Raw genomic sequence first — 18,252 nt, forward strand, 5'->3', positions numbered from 1 at the left:
AAAATTAAAACAGGCCACCAAAAACAAAACTAGGTAAGATTCTGTCCCTGTTTGTGAGATGAGGAGATGCCTATGGGAAGCCCATTGGTTTGTCAAAGTGTACCTGTAGGGTGATGGTGCTTAGCCAATCACAGAGTATTAAAGCTGCAGTAGGCAACTTGTATAAAAGTTAGTTTTTTTGTCATTTGCTAAAACTGTCCCTATGGCCAGACAGCAGTACATGAAACATGTAATCTGTGAAAAAAGAATGGCTCCATTGGTCCCACCTACTGCTCCTACTGTGACTTGCAAGCATCCACTGCGCCCGACACAAAACAACCAATCAGAGCCAGAGGAGCGTCTGAGGGAGTGTCTGACATCTATCAATCACTACTCACACATGCTGCGAACCACCCCCACCCTTTGCTCATGCTGCCGGCTGCCGCTCAGTCAAACAGCTCTGTGAGTGGGGTCAAGAGGTGAGTGAAAGCAAAGGAGAAACTGCCCATACCGCCGCTGCCAACAACAGCATATGCGGCTAAGACAACAAATAACCATAAAGCTAATATGGTGATTGTTACAGTCACACTCCGCAGCGCGTACGGTATGTTAGCGACTGTGATGTAGTGGCTGGTCAGTTAGCTTGTTTCTGATGCTAAGGCTAACTTTACTGGTTGTCACGGCAGCCGCGCAGACGCCACAGGGAGGAGGGGCTTGGAGGCAGGGCATAAGTGCAGCGGAGAGGGAGGGGGAGTGACGTGGAACTTGTGTTGGTTCAAATTTTCAGGCAAAGTGTGCTCTCTTCTCAACCGACTGCAGCTTTAACTGATTGATGGATGCAAAGTGGGTTGAATGACAAATTTTCTACAGGCCCTTCCATACAATGTATGTTCAGCACAGGTTTGGGGCATATACAGACGGTATACAGAATACCGGGCAACTGTGGAAATGTGTCCACCAGTAGAGATTCAGCAATACTGCGTCCACCAAGGGAGCTATCCCCTGGTGTCTTTGCTATATATTTGGGGCAGGCTATGTAGCAAATCAGGGCTGGATCCTCGCGTGACATCACAAATGTCACATGAGCTAATGATCTTGTGAATTAAGCTGCCTCACAAGGTAACGTGATACGGGTAGCAGGACAGCCCCATTTCACGTGATGTGAGAGCAACAGTTGGTGGTGGTAATGCTCCTTGAAGCTGGTTTGCAAACAGGCACAGAAGAAGAGACTGACAAGAAAACATGAGTGGAAGTGTAAATAAAGAGCCCGAGGAGGGGTAGCACTTTTATCATGTGGACATGGTTTGGATTTTGAAATCCAACATGTTATGGCTATTTTTTACCATTTCATAATTGAATTTACAGATCAATAACTGTACAATTTTAACAGTCTATCAACATCTGCCAGGCATTCAGTCAGGGACAGCTCCCACAGGAGCTGTGAGGTTTGGCTACTGTGACCATTTGTCTTTCAATACTGGGAAAGCAGAGTACAGAGAAATCAGTGTTAACTACACTTCTAACAGTGGAAGAGACAAGGAAAACAGTCAGTCAATATATTATCAGCAACAAAAATGAGGAGATAAGACCTACCATATCAGGTGATACAGAGACAACATTACTGAATGATCTGTGACTGTCACAGATTTAGTCTGAGATGTCTGCATATGTCCCCCATGTCTGCTCTGTTTTCTCCTACAGTCCAAAGACAATGCAACAGAGGTTAAACTGCAAACTAATACTATATGTCTGTATGTGTGAATGGTTGTCGGTCTACGTGTTTCAGCACGCTGACAGACTGGAGAACTGTTCATGGTTTGAACTACAATATTTTAAGTACCTGAACAAATGAGCTCTGCTGTTTTCACTCCTCACACTTTCCTTATAATTAGTAGCTACAATCAACCCTGTTGGTCAACACTGCAGACGTGACTGACAGACACTTGTTTATAATAACTTTAATAGCCTCCTACCCTAGCTTCTGACTACAGGAATGAACTAGAGAAATTAATGTATTCAAAGTTGAGTTTTACAGTGTGTAGCTGGTACTTGATCTGGATCTTTTCCAGTTCCAATACTGGTTATCAGATTACTGCATCCTCCTGCTGCTCCACCTATAGCTACTACTGATGCAGCTGTCACTACTACCAGCATTACATGATCTATTAATACCCGTACCACTAATACAACTGCCGCTGCTGTCATTAGCATCACTGACATGCTGATCAATCCCACCATAGTGGACCAGGAGCAAGTTCTGCTACATTTCGGTTCAGACATTACTTATTTCTTTCTGTCCTTCCTTTCCATTTTTGTGTTTTTCCATTCTGCTGTGATCAGGCTGTTTAACTGTGTCTTTGTTCTTCACAGCTAATTTGCTATTAAGGAGCAGAACTAACATAAGATGCTTCTTTGGTGGATTCCCCACAGTGCCTAAAACGGGTGATTACACACTGAGCTCAGTGGATGCACAGCAGTTGGAGATGCATCTATTTATTGTCACACCATGGCTCTTGAGTTAAAGACCTTTTAACCTACTTGTGGAGCTGAACTAATTGATGGATTACTAGAGCAACAGATAATAATAAAAACAAGAATTACTACTTTGCAGTTGTATGCGTTCACCAAACAATCAAGTTCCAGTTTTACATCCATGTCTCTCCTGACTCATATATGTAGTGAAGGCTATGAAGGATTAAAAAAAAAAGTATTATTTTTTGGCAAAATGGAGATTATCACTATATTAACATGCGATTCCAGTGAATAATTTGAATGTGCTATTTATTCAGAGGAGTACAGAGGACTGATAGAGAGCTTCATCAACATGGTGCAATGACAATCACCAGAAGTAGGGACGGGCATTCACTGGAAACTATTCAACCAATGTTCTTCAAAGACCACCCCCCACCATCCTTCCACTATTGTGCAATCTGTGTGTGAGTGTATGTGGATGGTTATCACTTCTGGTGACAACTAGGTGGTGCCTTGCATGGTAGACTCTGCTGCAAGCATATGAATGTGTGTGTGTGTATGTGTGTGTGTGTGTGCACCCATGTATTACTCAAGTTGTGGGGACAAAAATCAGTTTAATCAGTCACATGTGGGGACAAAATATAGGTCCCGACAATTAAAATCATGACATTTTAGGGTGCAGACTGAGGATAGGGTTATGGGTTAGATAAGGTTAGGTTACGTATAGGGTTAGGAACAGGCAAATGGTGGTTAGGGTTAGGGTAAGTCTCCAAGAAATGAATGTAAGTCTATGTAATGTCCCCACAAGTGATGAAAACCCCCTTAACTGAGGAAACAGAGGGGAAAAAAAGAGATGTTAGTGTGTGGAGGTCACAGGGGTTTAGTTATCTAACAATGCAATAACTAGACAAGCAATCTGCTGCGTCTGCCTGTGTGAGGACTAATCTGTGTGTCGGACTGTGGAGGTTTCTGTTTCTAGGAGAATGTGTCAATAATACTAATCAACAGCAGTGTTCCAGCAACAGTGCTCAAAGCCCACGCTTTGGAAAGCAAATCAGATTTTCTGAACATTAAAATAAGAGTTTTATCAAGGAGCAACTTAACGACACTTTCAGATACAGCTTCTCTCTGACTGAACCAGTAAGAAAAAGAATGAGGCGCCTGCTAATTTGTGCATTTATTTAGCACACAGAGCTGCTCTTAAGTTAATTCCTCCATGGACATATTAATGTTCATGCAAACTCAACTCTTCATGCAATTGCTTCACAGTCAAAGTTGTCAGATGGTAGGTTGTCAACACAGGCTAACCCATTATAACATGAAATCTGTTTGGGGGGTCCACATTCATGATCAGAAATCATGTAAATGTAATCTGGTTAGCAGTTAGTCAATTACATTACTGGCCATGTAAACTCATTAAAGTACCGATTCACTGATCCAAAATTTGCATGAACACCAGTAGCAGACCTGAAGAGCTGGAAAGCAACATGAATATTTCGTATTTCAGAGTGAGGAAGACATTTTCCTTGGGCAATCGTTTGATCCAATTGAATGCATTGATTGATTCAGTGTTGCTTTCAATGAAAAGAACATTCAAGCAACATTTTTTTACAAAAAACTATCAGACAGATACATTTCGTTTTAGCTTGGTTGTAACAATTTGCTATTAGTTTAACAGGAGCGCTGTGGTTGTGTAAAACAACAGCTGGACAAAGCAGGTGGAAATATCGCTTTTCTACTTTCTCTTTTATTCACTTCAGATGTCGTCCAGTCAAGTGAAATGTTACTTTCACTTCATCTGGTTCACAGCCTCCACCGCAGCCTCGCTGTTCTGCTGTCCGCTCTGTGTGTGTGTGTGTGTGTGTGTGTGTGTGTGTGTGTGTGTGTGTGTGTGTGTGTGTGTGTACTAGATTTTGATGTTGTTGCTATGACAATAGCAGCAGAGGGGCAGAGATTTGACGAATGAGTGAAAAAACTGAAGGAGTCGTCAGACAAAGAGAAAAACAACCAGGGAAAAAAAAATGCTGCGTGTGTGTGTAAGTCTTTGAACTCTTATCTCCTATGCATGTGCCAGATGGCGCTGTGCACTCTGCTATTACATAATCAAAACAGTGAATCACATTTCCATGCACACACTTTCAGCCACTGTCGGGCATACACACACAGACAGACAGACATGCACACAGTCCAAAACTAAATGCCATCAATGTCAAACATTTATGAACCAAATCCTTGAGTCAGGGACAGACACAAAAACATTCAGCTCCCACAGACTAAAAATATGAGCTCACTGCCACAGACCAACACACATCCACACTGCTTCGGCACGAGCATGCCTACACATTCAGTGCCACTGTCATCTGTGTATGAAACAAAAACAAAAACATCACAGCAACCACACTGCCACCACACCAAAGCATGTGTGTATGTGTGTGTGTGTGATGACAGACACAGAACAGTCCCAGTATCAGAGTGCTGATGCCTTCACTGATAATGACACACACACAGACACAACAGAGCGGGCCGTTCCAATTAAAACCACTATCAGACAAATACATGTTAACTGTGGTTTCAGCTGCCAGTTTCCTCCAATAGTCCTTTTACTATATTCAGGCCTCATTCAGGAGCCATGCAAAGCGAATTTAAGCTAACCACGTGCTCCAATTATAACCACTTGGCTATAATGCCATTTTAACCATTTCCTCCAAGTTTAATCAGATATCAAATGCAGAGCATTTATTCTCAGTTTGTTGCCTTTCAAACTGGTAGCAATATCTACTATCTGGTGGTGTGTCCAAATACGTCCCGGAACTAAGGATCCCAAGAAACTAAACTAGAAACTTGGGCCCTTCTACACATTGCTAGCTGCTCTTCCACCACATCTGAAGAACCATGAAGATTAGTCAAAATCGGACAGAAAACAGAATGACAGTGTTGTTTGAGACAAAGTTTCTCGACACAAGGGAACAATACAGTCATTTGTATGTAGTGTCATAGATGATCTGCTCAATGTTTGATGGTTGTTTAGTGTGTTACTGCTTTAGTGTGTAACCACGATGAAACACAGAGCAAATCAAGTTTTGTTTGTCTCTTTGGCAGTCTTTGTTCTCACGGACCATGCACTCTACATCTAGCTCGTTTGCTCACGTTCTTTCTCCTTTACTCTTTATCTCACTCTTTTAGACTTCTCAGGAAGTTTAATCACATTTAAATACTTCTTTAATGTCCATAAAGTTTACAAAAGATGCCCACCTTTTGCAATAATAGTGATTGTCATAGCAACTCCTGCTTTCTTTACTATGTAAATTACGTTGTACACAAGTTGTAGCGGGTTTATGATTGACCAATCAGCATTGCTCTGTACCACATACTCAACCCAATAGGTCCTGGGCATCGGCAAGTACTAGCCGTAGAGTAGGGATTACGGAAAAGAAACTTAAGATTCTGCTTCTTCTTGTGGAAATTCAGGTAAGTACCCAAATTTCTTAAATGGTTCTTGGTTTCCTAGAAAAGTTCCTGAAGTGGAAACTGGCTACTTGACATACAATGTGATGCAGAGGAATTAGTCACAAAACAAAAAGACAAACTGATGTGGCAAAGGGAAGAATCGCAAAAGCCTGACAATGTAACAAATTCCCTCACCATTGGACTGGTGGGGCCATTGGAAGCTCTACAGACACAGCCAAACACAGCTTGTAAACATCCTCAGAAATCTACCAAAATCTCTGAGACAGGCTCAACAAAACTGATGGAGACCATGACAATGTTGGTTACTGTGGCAGGGCTGCCACTCAGTAACCATTTTTATCCAAGACCACAAAGACAAATAAATGTAACAACACACTGAGGATGAAGAACGATCCTGAGGCATTGTCTTTCGATGAAAACAGTTCAGTAGTTTGTATTAAACACTGTGGTGAATGTATAATGGCATAGGCGGCATGGTCATATGGCAGACTGTTTCTATTATTGTGTCCTGTCTATAAATAGAAAACAAAGGTCTTACCAGGGCAGGCCACTGTATGTGTTTGGCCTTGGTCCCCTGCAGCAGGCCTCCTGCTCCTCCACCTGCTCCTGCTCCTCCTCCTGCTCCCTCCTTCCTCTTGGCCCAGACCAGCTGGTGCTCCAGTAGAAACAGCTGGAAATCCTCATAGACCTTCACCCACTCTCTCTTCTCCCATTCCTGGTCATCGAACTCCACATATACCTGCAGATCACACAGAAAGACAATTTTCAAAAACAGCATAACAAATCAAACCAACTACAAGTGCAGTGGTGTTGCAGGTTGACATATACCCAGCACCCTTTAACACCAGGACCCGCATAAAACCATTAAAAATCTGTTTCCCAACACATAATAACAGTAATAAAAACATAAAGAAGGGGGAGAAGCAAAAGAAGAAGGAGGAGGCGGAGGAGGGGGAAGACAGGAAGCAGGAGGAAAGGAAAGAAGTTAAATCAAAGGACGAGGAGGATGAGGGGCTAAACAAGTAAGTGGAAGTAGAGGAGGGAGAAGAGGAGAAGAAGATAAAGAAAAGCATGGAGGAGTAACATCTCTGATAGATCATGCAACACAAATAATTGAGCAGAATAAAGGAGCACTACTGACTAGTCACAAATGCTGTGTGCATTTTTTGCATGCATTGTTATACACATTAGGAGGTAAGTCCATGTCATGTGAGATGCATGCTACATCAAATTTCACACTTCACTGACATCAAAGTGTACAGAAGTGTGTGTAATAACGCAGACAATGCGCATACAACCACACACTTTAAAACACTCCTGGGTACTTCTCAAATATGCAATACGATTCTGATTGCATAAAAACAAGAATAAATTCACACATGGAGCACCAGCAACTGTTTGAGTTGATAATATTAGATTTAGTTTGATCAAAGTCAGCACTAATGTAGAGGTGTTCTAACATTTCATTGCTAAGAGTCACAGAAAACTTTTTAGAAAACATTTCTCTGTAGAAATGTAATCCAGTGCACTGTTGCATGAATGTGTGTACGTGCATACATTTGCCGCCTTTCATCTCCACTCCCTCCTGTCTGATCGTCTTTCTCCTTGCTCCCTCATTCCCTCTATATAACTCTCCCCTCCCCCACTCTTCCCTCCATAGGCAGAGAGAGGAAGTGGGATCAACGAGTGCATCTCTCCTCATTCAGCCCCCCCACCATAATGCACTGCTGCAGTCAGCTGAGTGTTGAGTCCCAGTCAGCAGGCACAGAGGGCAGCTAGCTCGGTCTGTCCTCCTTTGTCTGTCTTACTGCAGTCTATACATTGCGACTACCTCCATCTAACATTCATGATTCCATCAAGTTGACCCATCTCCAGTGACTATTGATCTCTCTGTCCATTTCAGTTGAATCAGTAGCAGTCATTCCAGGACACGGCTCCCTTCACCCTCATCTGATCGAATCGCATAACTCTCACATGCTCTACCATCCTCACCATCCTTTCATCTCTAATTCATTTCAAACAACAAAGGTTAACCTCCATCTGTCACTGTCTGTCTCCATTTCATTGTCATTAACTGCCGTCACTATTTTCCTACAATTAATGAAATGAATGAATAAAATGTATACTTTCTAGAACCACTATTGGGTAAAAATAAACAAAGGTATTTTTAAAAGGAACAGATCCATTCCTACTGATTTTAACCTATGTTTTCTGAACAACAGTAGATAAAATAAAAGCATAAAAAACAAGGCACCAATGACATCTTGCTATTGATGTGGACTATCAGTAAGAAACCCAAGATCAGTAGCTTTTAAAATTGTAATGGAAAAAAACAAATAAATAAAACAATACAGATATGCGGACAGCTAAATGTTCACTTCCTGTTTTCAACATCTGCTGTCACAACAGCCAATTCCCTGACAGAGAAAGCACTTTACCTGTAACAGCAGTATTCTGAATCTCCTTTTCCATCACAAGTCCCCCTCTCTGCTGCTGTCCTGCTGTCCTGCACTCCTGTGAGTAATGTGAATTATGCTTGCCTTTCAAATGTATCATCGTGCTTAGGTTTTCACCCAGTGTGGCCCTGGGGAATATCTACTGTTCTATCTTCAGCTGACAGTGATGTACTGAATAAGACACAGAGTCTGTTACTGTTGAAATGTACAAGTTTTGGTCAAGGTGTGACAGAATTCTAGCAAGACACAACAGTCATGCAAGTGTGTGCATAGTATACACATTTCCACATGATGCCCAGCCTGTATGTTATCTCAGGCCATTAAAACTCAATTTAACAGGAACTGTTGCCTGCTGGCCGAGGGCCAATAACAGGCCATGTAGGGACAGGGAATTATTAGGCTATGTTGAGAGGGCAGTGTTGAAGACAACAACACACACAAAAACATAGAACCTGCCATTATTCTATTCTTCTTACAGTACATCACTATGGAACACATACAATATCATACAGTCCATTTTGATGATGCTCATGTCACCATCAGTGAGAGTGTGACACAGGAAATTATGGAGGGAATTTTTTTTTTTTAAAGTGAGGAGACAAAGAACATTTGATTCTTTGTTGGATGAATTTGCAGTGGCACGAGCAGTGCTGCTAAATTTCCACAACATTTATATCCTCTGCCCTCATGTTCCACCGAGGGCAGGATTATTAGTACAATGCCAACATTTAATCTGGCGACTGGGTAGAATTATGTTGTTGGTTCAAACAGGCTCACAAGTGAATGACACACTAAGGCGCTGACATATACTGTGCTTTTCTGTTTTTAGCTAAACTAGACCACAGAATATTTGGTTACAACAGGTCGGTCTGGCTGTTTTGCCTTCACTGATCTCTGTGAAGTTTGATGATGCGTGAGGACTGTGGTGGACTCTGTTTGCCACGTTGATTCTCAGCAATTGGTCATATAATAACTTTGGAGGCAATCTGGCCTTGATGAATTTGACACACACTTCACATACCAGTTTTAATTTTGTTTGAATGAAAACTCAACTGCTAGCATTTGCCCTCAGTGTTCTTCACCACAGAAATAAAAGACATAACAGGCAAAAGAGCTTTAAAAAAAGTAACACAATATGGACAATGTATACACAGCATAGCAAATAATCAGACTGTTAATTCTTCTAACTATTATTTTGTAAAAGAATGACATGATATGATCGCATCCTCAGACTATGATCATCATGTAACATGTAAACAGTGTAAAATCCATGTTTGTCAACAGAGCAGGAAGAACACTCACCGGACCACATCCTATTTTTCTAAGCCTCCACAAACCAAGTCAGAGTTCTGCAGCAGTCACGACACAACTGTCTGGCAAAGAGAACACACTGCAGTGTAAGATCTACTATAATAAGGCCATCGACCATAATTACAGTTTCAGTTAATTGCTTCAGTTCTCCTCGATAGTCATGTACAGTTCAGGTTAATCCTGCTTATCCCCTGTCAAGCTTTATATATACGAACATTTCAAAACAAAACAAAGCTGTGACCTGCCTCCATTTTAAGCACAGTCAAAACACCAGTGAACAGTTTAACGGTTTAGCTGGGAGCACCTGATTTTGATGCACAGAAGACTCCAACTGCCAAGAAAAAATACTGCGCTTGATCAATTTAAATTCATTGTGAGGGCTGAAATGATCCTAATTATTATTAAATATTAATTGTGTGTTCCTAGCACAGCAGCCAGCCTCTTCTATCGCTGTACAATCTGCCAATGTCACTCTCTGTCTTTCTGTCAGCACAAGAGGAGATGATGACAGGGAGACAGACATTCCTGTTAAACCTGTTGGCCCAATCAGTTTTCGTCAGTGTGTGTATGTGTATTCCTCATGTTGTGGGGACATGAATCTATTTAAAATGTTTATGTTTTCATGTCCTTTGCTGTCAAAATCAAAACAAATAATAGGCCATGTGTACTTTCGGCTGCAGCCTGAAGTATCCAGTTTAAGAGCAACTGGGATGCGAGATGATCGCTTATGTCATTTCATACACAGTAAGTTCAGAGGGGCAGTGTACTTCCTGCAGCTTGTGTGTTCCAGTCGGCATCCTGTGGTGTTCAGAGGATGATGCACTGGAGGACTACACTTATGTATTATGTCCAACTGGTGGCAGGTGGCCTCTTTAACCCTTGTCCTGTAACGTTTCAAGTATAGGTTTAAACGCAGCAATGCTTGTCCTCAATCTGGTGCCAGTCAAGAGACTTAACTTAGTAAAATGATGAATACTACCAGCGCTCAGACTCCTTAGGCTGGCAATGCTGTAGACTGTCAACAGAAGCTTTGACTTCATCCCTGTTGCTACAGTTACTCATTTTACCTACACACTGTGCATTCATTTTGAATAGTGAACATACAGGTTCACTGGAAGAACTCAGTCAGTGTACATATGGACACCCTGCAGCCACAATCAAGTATTCATCAAGACCACGGTATAAGAACGGAGGCAGGATAAGGAATGCAATGAGAAGAGACAAACAGAACTATAGATTCTGTCCCACTGTGAGTGTTATCTGTCTTCATAGCTATCAGCAAGCACATGAATAACCCGGATGCATCCAAAGCAGGGATGATGTAGTCTGTCTGTAAACCACGTGTGCACGCGCACACTCGGTCAGAAAAAACATAGACATTATAGGAATGGCAAACTCAGAGTCTGCTGAGTCTGTTGCTATAGTTACCACACGCAGCAGTGAACACTGGCCATGGACACTGGCCACACACACTCAAACACACTCTTACTTGTGACATTTCTGTCATTCTAAATTCAGTTTTTTTTTTTAGAATAATAACCTAAGATTAATTCTTGTTCACCTGCTGATTTACATTTACTGAGTTAAGGGCGTTCAGAGATGCCTTGTGGAGTGTACTGGGGGGTTGGAAGTTTGATTCCCATCCTAGCAGTCAGTGCAAGACCAGCCTTTCACTTTTCAGGTTTGTATATTTAAAGGTCTTGAGTGTGCAGCAAAAAGCAGCAGCTGATACACAAGGTCAGAGACAGAGAGGAGTAGGAATAGTCAGGAAGTGAAGAGGCTGCACACGGTCCATGTGTAATAAGATGTGACTGCATGTATATCAGTGATATGTGTGTGTATATTCAATCGTGTCCGTGATTGTTTTTGCATGTCCATGGACATTACAGTATATGATCACAGATATGAGTCAATGTGAACATGTGTATGAACAGTGCAGCGTTGTATAATCTGCCCATCACTAACGGCTGCAGAGCGGCTTTCTGGCTGGCTGCACATGAGGCCACTGGCAGCCAATGAGCATGAGGCATGAAAGCAAACGACCAATGCAGAGAGAGAAGCAATATCTGCCTTTTAAATAGAGGGCCAGAGAAAGCTGCAGAAAACACATACAAAATATAGAATACAGAGGAGACAAGGTCTGGAATAATGCAAGACAAAATTAATATGAGGACAAAGACAAAATTATGTGTGCTACTAAATATGTGTTCACTTCCCACCTCTCTGTCTGTGTGCTTGAATGCAAAAACTGCGAGTGAAAAATGAGTTCTAGTCCTTTCTTTAATTTATTGAGAGTGACCTCGATATAAACAGTCAACAATCTTGAATCAATCAGGCCACAATCCTGACTTTCATTCTGCAGCGATGCAGCCCAACGAGCCCCTTTAGCACTTTGATGTCTTAATAGTAACTTAATGACCATCCTTTTCTCTGTTATACTGTTTGCCTGACCCAGCCCCAGCCTTGTCCTGCAGTAAATCATGTCTCTCTCTTACACGCACACACACACACATACACACGCACGCACGCACACACACACACACACGCACACACACACGCACACACAAGTGCACACGCACACACAAGTGCACACACAGTAAGCTCTATCCTACTCTCCAAAAAGTCTAATCTGATTTACTGAGCTTGACTGCACAGAAAACATGTAGACTAGCCAGGATGAAAAGGCTCCTTTATCCCCCCAACCCAAAACTCCCCACCTCGCACACACAGAATGAGAAGCACGCAGACACAAAATTACAACTAGTCAGGGTATTTGAATCCAAGCCTTCCCACCACTATTTTCAGCAACAGGAATACTGCTACTCCTGCAGGAGGAAATGTTACATCAGACCCAACATCACCGCAAACAAGTATTTAGTAAGGAGCAGGACTTAATATGAGGGCCACTTTTTCAGCCTAGAGCTCTTTGAAGTGATTGGTGGGGATGTGCACCTAATAATTCCAATAACTTACTAACTGATGTTCTTCGGCATGTATTTTACGACAAAACTCTTGTGCTTATTTGTCCTTCACATTACCATTTTATTTATTTATGATAAAAATTAACAAGTACCTCTGACATCAGAGTAAGACAAAGAGTAAATAAAAAAATTGCTGAGAAAATTAACACTAGTTTCAGGAGGATATACCACCATATCATACCCCATATTTGGGGAGAGGTGGAGGGGCATAACATCCAAGAAAGAGTTTTGAAAGCCCCACCATGGCCCCCAGTGTAACTAAGTGGAGGTGGGGAGCTTGAAAGGCATGGCTGTTGACCAGGAGATGCAACCAGCTGGCTATGGCTGTAATGTAGGAATCTGTGTCTTTAGAGCTTGACCTATACAAAGCAACCTAAGTCAAGATATCACAGCAGATGCTGCTTCGAGTTTGACTATTCTTTTTAAATCTGTCATGTGAGTATCCCAATCAATACGTTACTATAGTACAACAGTTTGAAAAAAATATTGATGTACATGTGTCTTTAACTTTGAATAAGACAGACAGAGCCTTGGAGAATGTAGGCAATTACCACATTCCTGAATCAAACGGAACATGTGAACAACATCAAACTTTATATTCCAGCGCAGCGTTTCCCATTAATTACCTAGATTGTGGCAGCCCACCACAGTCTAATTTGTCCTGCCACAGTTTCATAATGAAAACCAAAAATATTTTTACACTTCTCATAATAACATAAAAGAGCTCTAACATTGTGTTTTTCTCTCAGTCCAGTCAGTAGCCCCCCGACCGCTACGAACGACTGGATGGTAATTAACCACTTCTGCTCTGTTTCTTTGATGGCTCAAATGTATGCTCTGGCAGATTTTGTGTTTTGACCATTTGTGAGCAGTGTTAAAGTCCTTCTCATTTACCATGCTTTGTGGATGTGGCTTTTTTGTCGTGTCTACTGGCTGTTCATTGTTCACGAGAGCACAAGGTTCTTCATTGGTCCTCCATGGTCTCACAAAATCCTGTGGGGAAACTCTGCAGTGGATTTTCTTATGTCACAAAATAAAGCTTGTATTAGGGTCAGCTGTGTATCAGTTATATTAATCAAGTCCTGGTGGATTAGGCACTTAAACAATGCAAGACTGCCTGAATGGCATATGAGGTTTACTACAACAAAATCAGAACCATCACAATGCCTATTACTTGGAAACAAAGGAGGGAGAGAAAATGACACAAAAGCAGGGGTAAAGACAGCAGCTGAGTCTGAAAAAGACAAGTCACTGTTGTGCTTGCGGGAAATATGTCAAGAGCACAGACTTGCAGGTGTTGAGAAGAGGCAGAACTGTGAACCACAAGGAGGGAGGGAAACAAACAAGACAGAGAAGAAAATGGTTACGTAAAGACAAAAGAAAAAAATGTGGATTTGCTCATAATTAGAAGAGCATCATCTGATCATTATTAAAAGGAGGGAGAAACGAGGGAGAAGGGAGGGAGAACGTGTGTGATTCCCACACAATGAATGAACAAGCAATATAAAAAGAGGAACGAGGTGATGAAAGAAATGGATTTGATGGTATGGGGGAGGAAACAGACAAGGAGAGGCAAGGAATTAAGAGAGGAAGATGACAATGACGAAGAGGAAAGCATCACCAGTGACAGACAGCAGAAAATGTAGCATGAAGGAGAAGAAATGGTAAAGAGGAGGATGAAATGAAACAAAGGGAAAGAATGGAAGGAAAGGGGAGCGATGGGAGGAACATGATGTCAAGAACAAAGAGGAAATGAAGATGAGAGCATCATCTGTGCCCAGTGATGGAGAAGAAGATGTCAAACAGAACTGAGGGCAAAAAGGATTAGGGCAGAAAAAAGAGGATGGATGAGATGAACACAAAAAGAGGAGAGTCAAGCTGCCTGGAAACTGAGCGACTAGCCTTCCACATCGGCAACCAGGTTGACAACGTTGTAACCAAGGCGCCCCTTCCCTGACAACAGACCAAATGATGCTGCTGCTGCTGCTGCTGCTTTCTACTGCTACAGAATATCAATCAGCGGGGGAGAGGGAGAGAGACACATACTTTGATAGAGAGATGGTCCCCCAGAGGTACATAAATATATGAAGCAGCTTCTGAGTCGCTGGGCTGCTGGCTGGCTTCCCCTTGCAATTACCAACAAGCAAGAAAGAGTCAGTCAGACAGAGAGAGAGAGAAATCTCATCATGCAACAAAGAAATTCAAGTGGGGCTGCTGTGGGCAAAGACATGTTTGATGTTCCCTCCATACAACACACAGCGACTCAGTGAGATACTCTGTGTGTGTGTGTGTGTGTGTGTGTGTGTGTGTGTGTGTGTGTGTGTGTGTGTGTGCGTGTGTGCGTGTGTGCGTGTGTGCGTGCACACATACAAGGCTTCATCACGGCTGAAATTGCTACAAGGGAGAATGGCAGGGCAATTGTTCAATGAGAAGACATGCAGATGAATGAGTACAAAAGGAGATGGAGGGGCAGACAGAACGAAGGATGATGAAGGGATGGAGGGAGAAATGCAGGAATGGCATCTTGGAACCCAGCAGCTAATCATGCATGGCTGAAGGTGAATGGGCCAACTGCTCATGCACCCAGGCCAAGACATCAGCCACCTTGTCTTACATTTTCCAGCCATTCTAATCCTCGCTGGCTCTGCGCGCACACACACACACACACACACACACACACACACACACACACACACACACACACACACACACACACACACACACACACACACACACACACACACACACACACACACACACACACACACACACACACACACACACACACACACACACACACACACACACACGTGATTCATCAGTGCCACTTATTTTATTTTTTCAATCTCTTATACTTTAAATGGCAGCTCAATTGTTTTTAGCTCTTACACATCTTCATCTCTTAATTCACCTCTTCATCTCCTTTCAGCACTTAACACAAACTGACAAATCCATTGTCCACAGAACTCAAAATCACATTTCAAATGCTTTCACCGCATACCCAACTGCCATTTCCACTGCTTCCAACTGCCACTCTTCACCTGTAATTTCAACTGCTTACATGCAAACACTGTTTTTTGTTGCAAAATTTCAATTATCACTATTTCAAATGAAAACTATTTGAAGTATTCAGCTCTTTCACTTCAACTGACACTTCAACTCCTTTCAATTTTTACACTTCAAGTGAAATTTGGAGCGGCTCTTTTAAACTGCTCCCATTCCAAAACAACATTTGACACAGAAAGAAGTGGTTTATCCCAATGCCACCCTTAGAGTTTGTCGCCTCATCACCTTTCACTTCTCAATAAGCTACACATGTGGTGTGTCTCTCCGCAGAGAACAAAGACAAGTGGCTAGTCTTTATGAAAAACAATGTGAGACTTAAAAGACCGCCAACATCACCAAGCGATAAAGTCCACAGGCAACAGCTTTAGATTGAAGCAACACACAAGTAGTGGAGGTCTGGAAAAGATTCCATCGTTCCCATTAAGTCACCAAACTAATAAAATGCCCTCAATGCCATTTAACAAGACTACAAAAAAGATGAGCTTAGAATGGTCTAACCAGGCTAAAGCTCCAACACAGCAGAGACAGACAGGACATAGAGACAAGAGTGGCTCTGTTGTGGAGGTTCACTGGGGTGCAAGTAATGTGAAGGAGAGATAGAATAAGAGAGCAGATGAGCTGAAGTAATACCCAATGACAGCATGAAGAGACATCCCCTCTTCTACAAGGTCATCTCTCTTCCTCTCTCTAACCCACATGGGAACCAGACCAGACACAAGATGGCAAGAGGGACAGAAGGTGTGGAGATATGCGACACAGTGCAGAAATATGAGAGGATGGATATGTGGCAATGGGGAAAAAGTAGTGAGCAGAAGGCGAAAAGAAGAAAAAACCTGGCAGACACAGAAAAAGAGATAGACGTAGAGAAAAAGATGCAAGCAAAGGAGAGAAAAGCAAAGTAAACAGCCTTGAGCAGAGTGATGTGACCCAGCTTCTTCCCTCCTTTATTCCTCCTTCATCTCCTCCATACGAAGGATGTGTGGGCCCGGGAGAGAGGAGGGAGGGAGAGGTGAGAGGAAGAGAGGGAAGGAAAAGGCACATCCAAAAATAGCACCATGTTGTTGTCGACGCATTACGAGGAAAATACTAACTCAAACACTTCCTTCTCAACCACTCATTTCAGGCTGAAATCTGTTTCATCTTTAATGTGTTTTCACATATTCTTACAGTCTGCATTGCATTAGCACTGCAATTCTGCCCAACACAAATGTATTTACTTAGCTACCACAGGCCATTAGATTCAGCATGCTGAAGGTATCAATCAAAGTAAACACAGTAAATAGATGTTAAGAGGATTAAAGGTTGAATTAAACCAGGTAGAGATAAATCAAAATGTTTCACACACTGAGTTTTGCTCAATAGATTGTTTGAGTCATGTGATGTTAAATTCAGACGGAGGGCTGGAAGTGAATACTGCAATGGGCGAGATGAAGGAACATTCTTACTGGGCTAGTTCAGATGAAATTACAAGAGAAAGGTATGAACAGAAAATGTGAACATATGATGGATGAGGCCCCAACGTGATGAAGAGGAGTGATTCAGCTGAACTGAGGCATTATTATTATTACTTATTGAGGCAGTAGATATAACCAACTACCTGCTCATTCGTTCTGCATTCTGGTTGTTTGCTAGGCTAACCACTGGCAAAGATACTATGAAATGCCACTAAAGGATCATCACGAATCACCTGTCTTATCTGAAACACTGATTTAACAAGTGTTAGTTGTGTTGCTTGTAGCTATTACTTTCACCATAGATTTAAAATAATAGCTAATATTACAACGTTTCCAGCATTATTCGACTCGGCTCCTCCTGATTGCACAGTTAACAACATTTCTTTCCTGCGTTTTTTTCTTGCAGTTTTCACCGTTATGAACTAATTTTGGTAATCAATTAAAGCTCCTCGTGGTTTCTCTGATCGATCTGAGCAACCACAAACGACGCAAAAAATCTGTCACTTTTAGTGTGTGTTATAGCGCTTCCTATGCAGAGAATCCCTTCTGGCCCTCCACCTGCCATTCACAACAAAAGAGTGATGTGTAACGTCATGTGCAAACAACCTACAAAATGGACAGAAACTCATTATCTGTGTAATTACTCAGTAAAAATATTTATGTTCATATTTCGTGGCTAGTCCAGGACATTTTCACTGCAAAACAAGACCAAGTCCAACTACTCAGAAATGCCAAAGCAGATATTGTATCGTATTTGCTCTTTTAAAGATAAGGCCTCTTGATGCTTTCAGACTTCCCAGCACTGACAAGTGGCTCTAAGCCCCATGCCCATTTGTTTCTACTGAAGACAAATCTTAAGAAACAGCACAAATATTTTGTTTCACTTCTACAAACAGCTCAGTAAGTTCCTTAAACAGCTAGTCACTAGTTTTTAACAAACATAGCTCAAACAGCGGGTGATAACACATTTGATGGGAAGTATTTTCTGCAGCAGAATCGGTTCATATTTTGAGCGCCAGTCAGTATTTCTGGAAGCAGGATGGTGTGTGTGGGACTGAGCAGATG

At 42.0% G+C, this 18,252-nt stretch overlaps 1 protein-coding gene across 1 annotated transcript in view; it reads right to left on the minus strand.

The window, feature by feature from the left end:
- The window catches only part of jmjd1cb (jumonji domain containing 1Cb), a 141,068-nt gene that overhangs the window by 80,688 nt on the left and 42,128 nt on the right, over nucleotides 1-18,252 (minus strand). The window contains exon 2 of the mRNA XM_070989876.1: nucleotides 6,458-6,658. Within this exon, the coding sequence (XP_070845977.1) occupies nucleotides 6,458-6,658 (201 nt within the window). The remainder of the gene's footprint in view (nucleotides 1-6,457; nucleotides 6,659-18,252) is intronic.

The sequence above is a fragment of the Chaetodon trifascialis genome, chromosome 21 (assembly GCF_039877785.1).
Source record: "Chaetodon trifascialis isolate fChaTrf1 chromosome 21, fChaTrf1.hap1, whole genome shotgun sequence".
Taxonomy (NCBI): Eukaryota; Metazoa; Chordata; class Actinopteri; order Chaetodontiformes; family Chaetodontidae; genus Chaetodon; species Chaetodon trifascialis.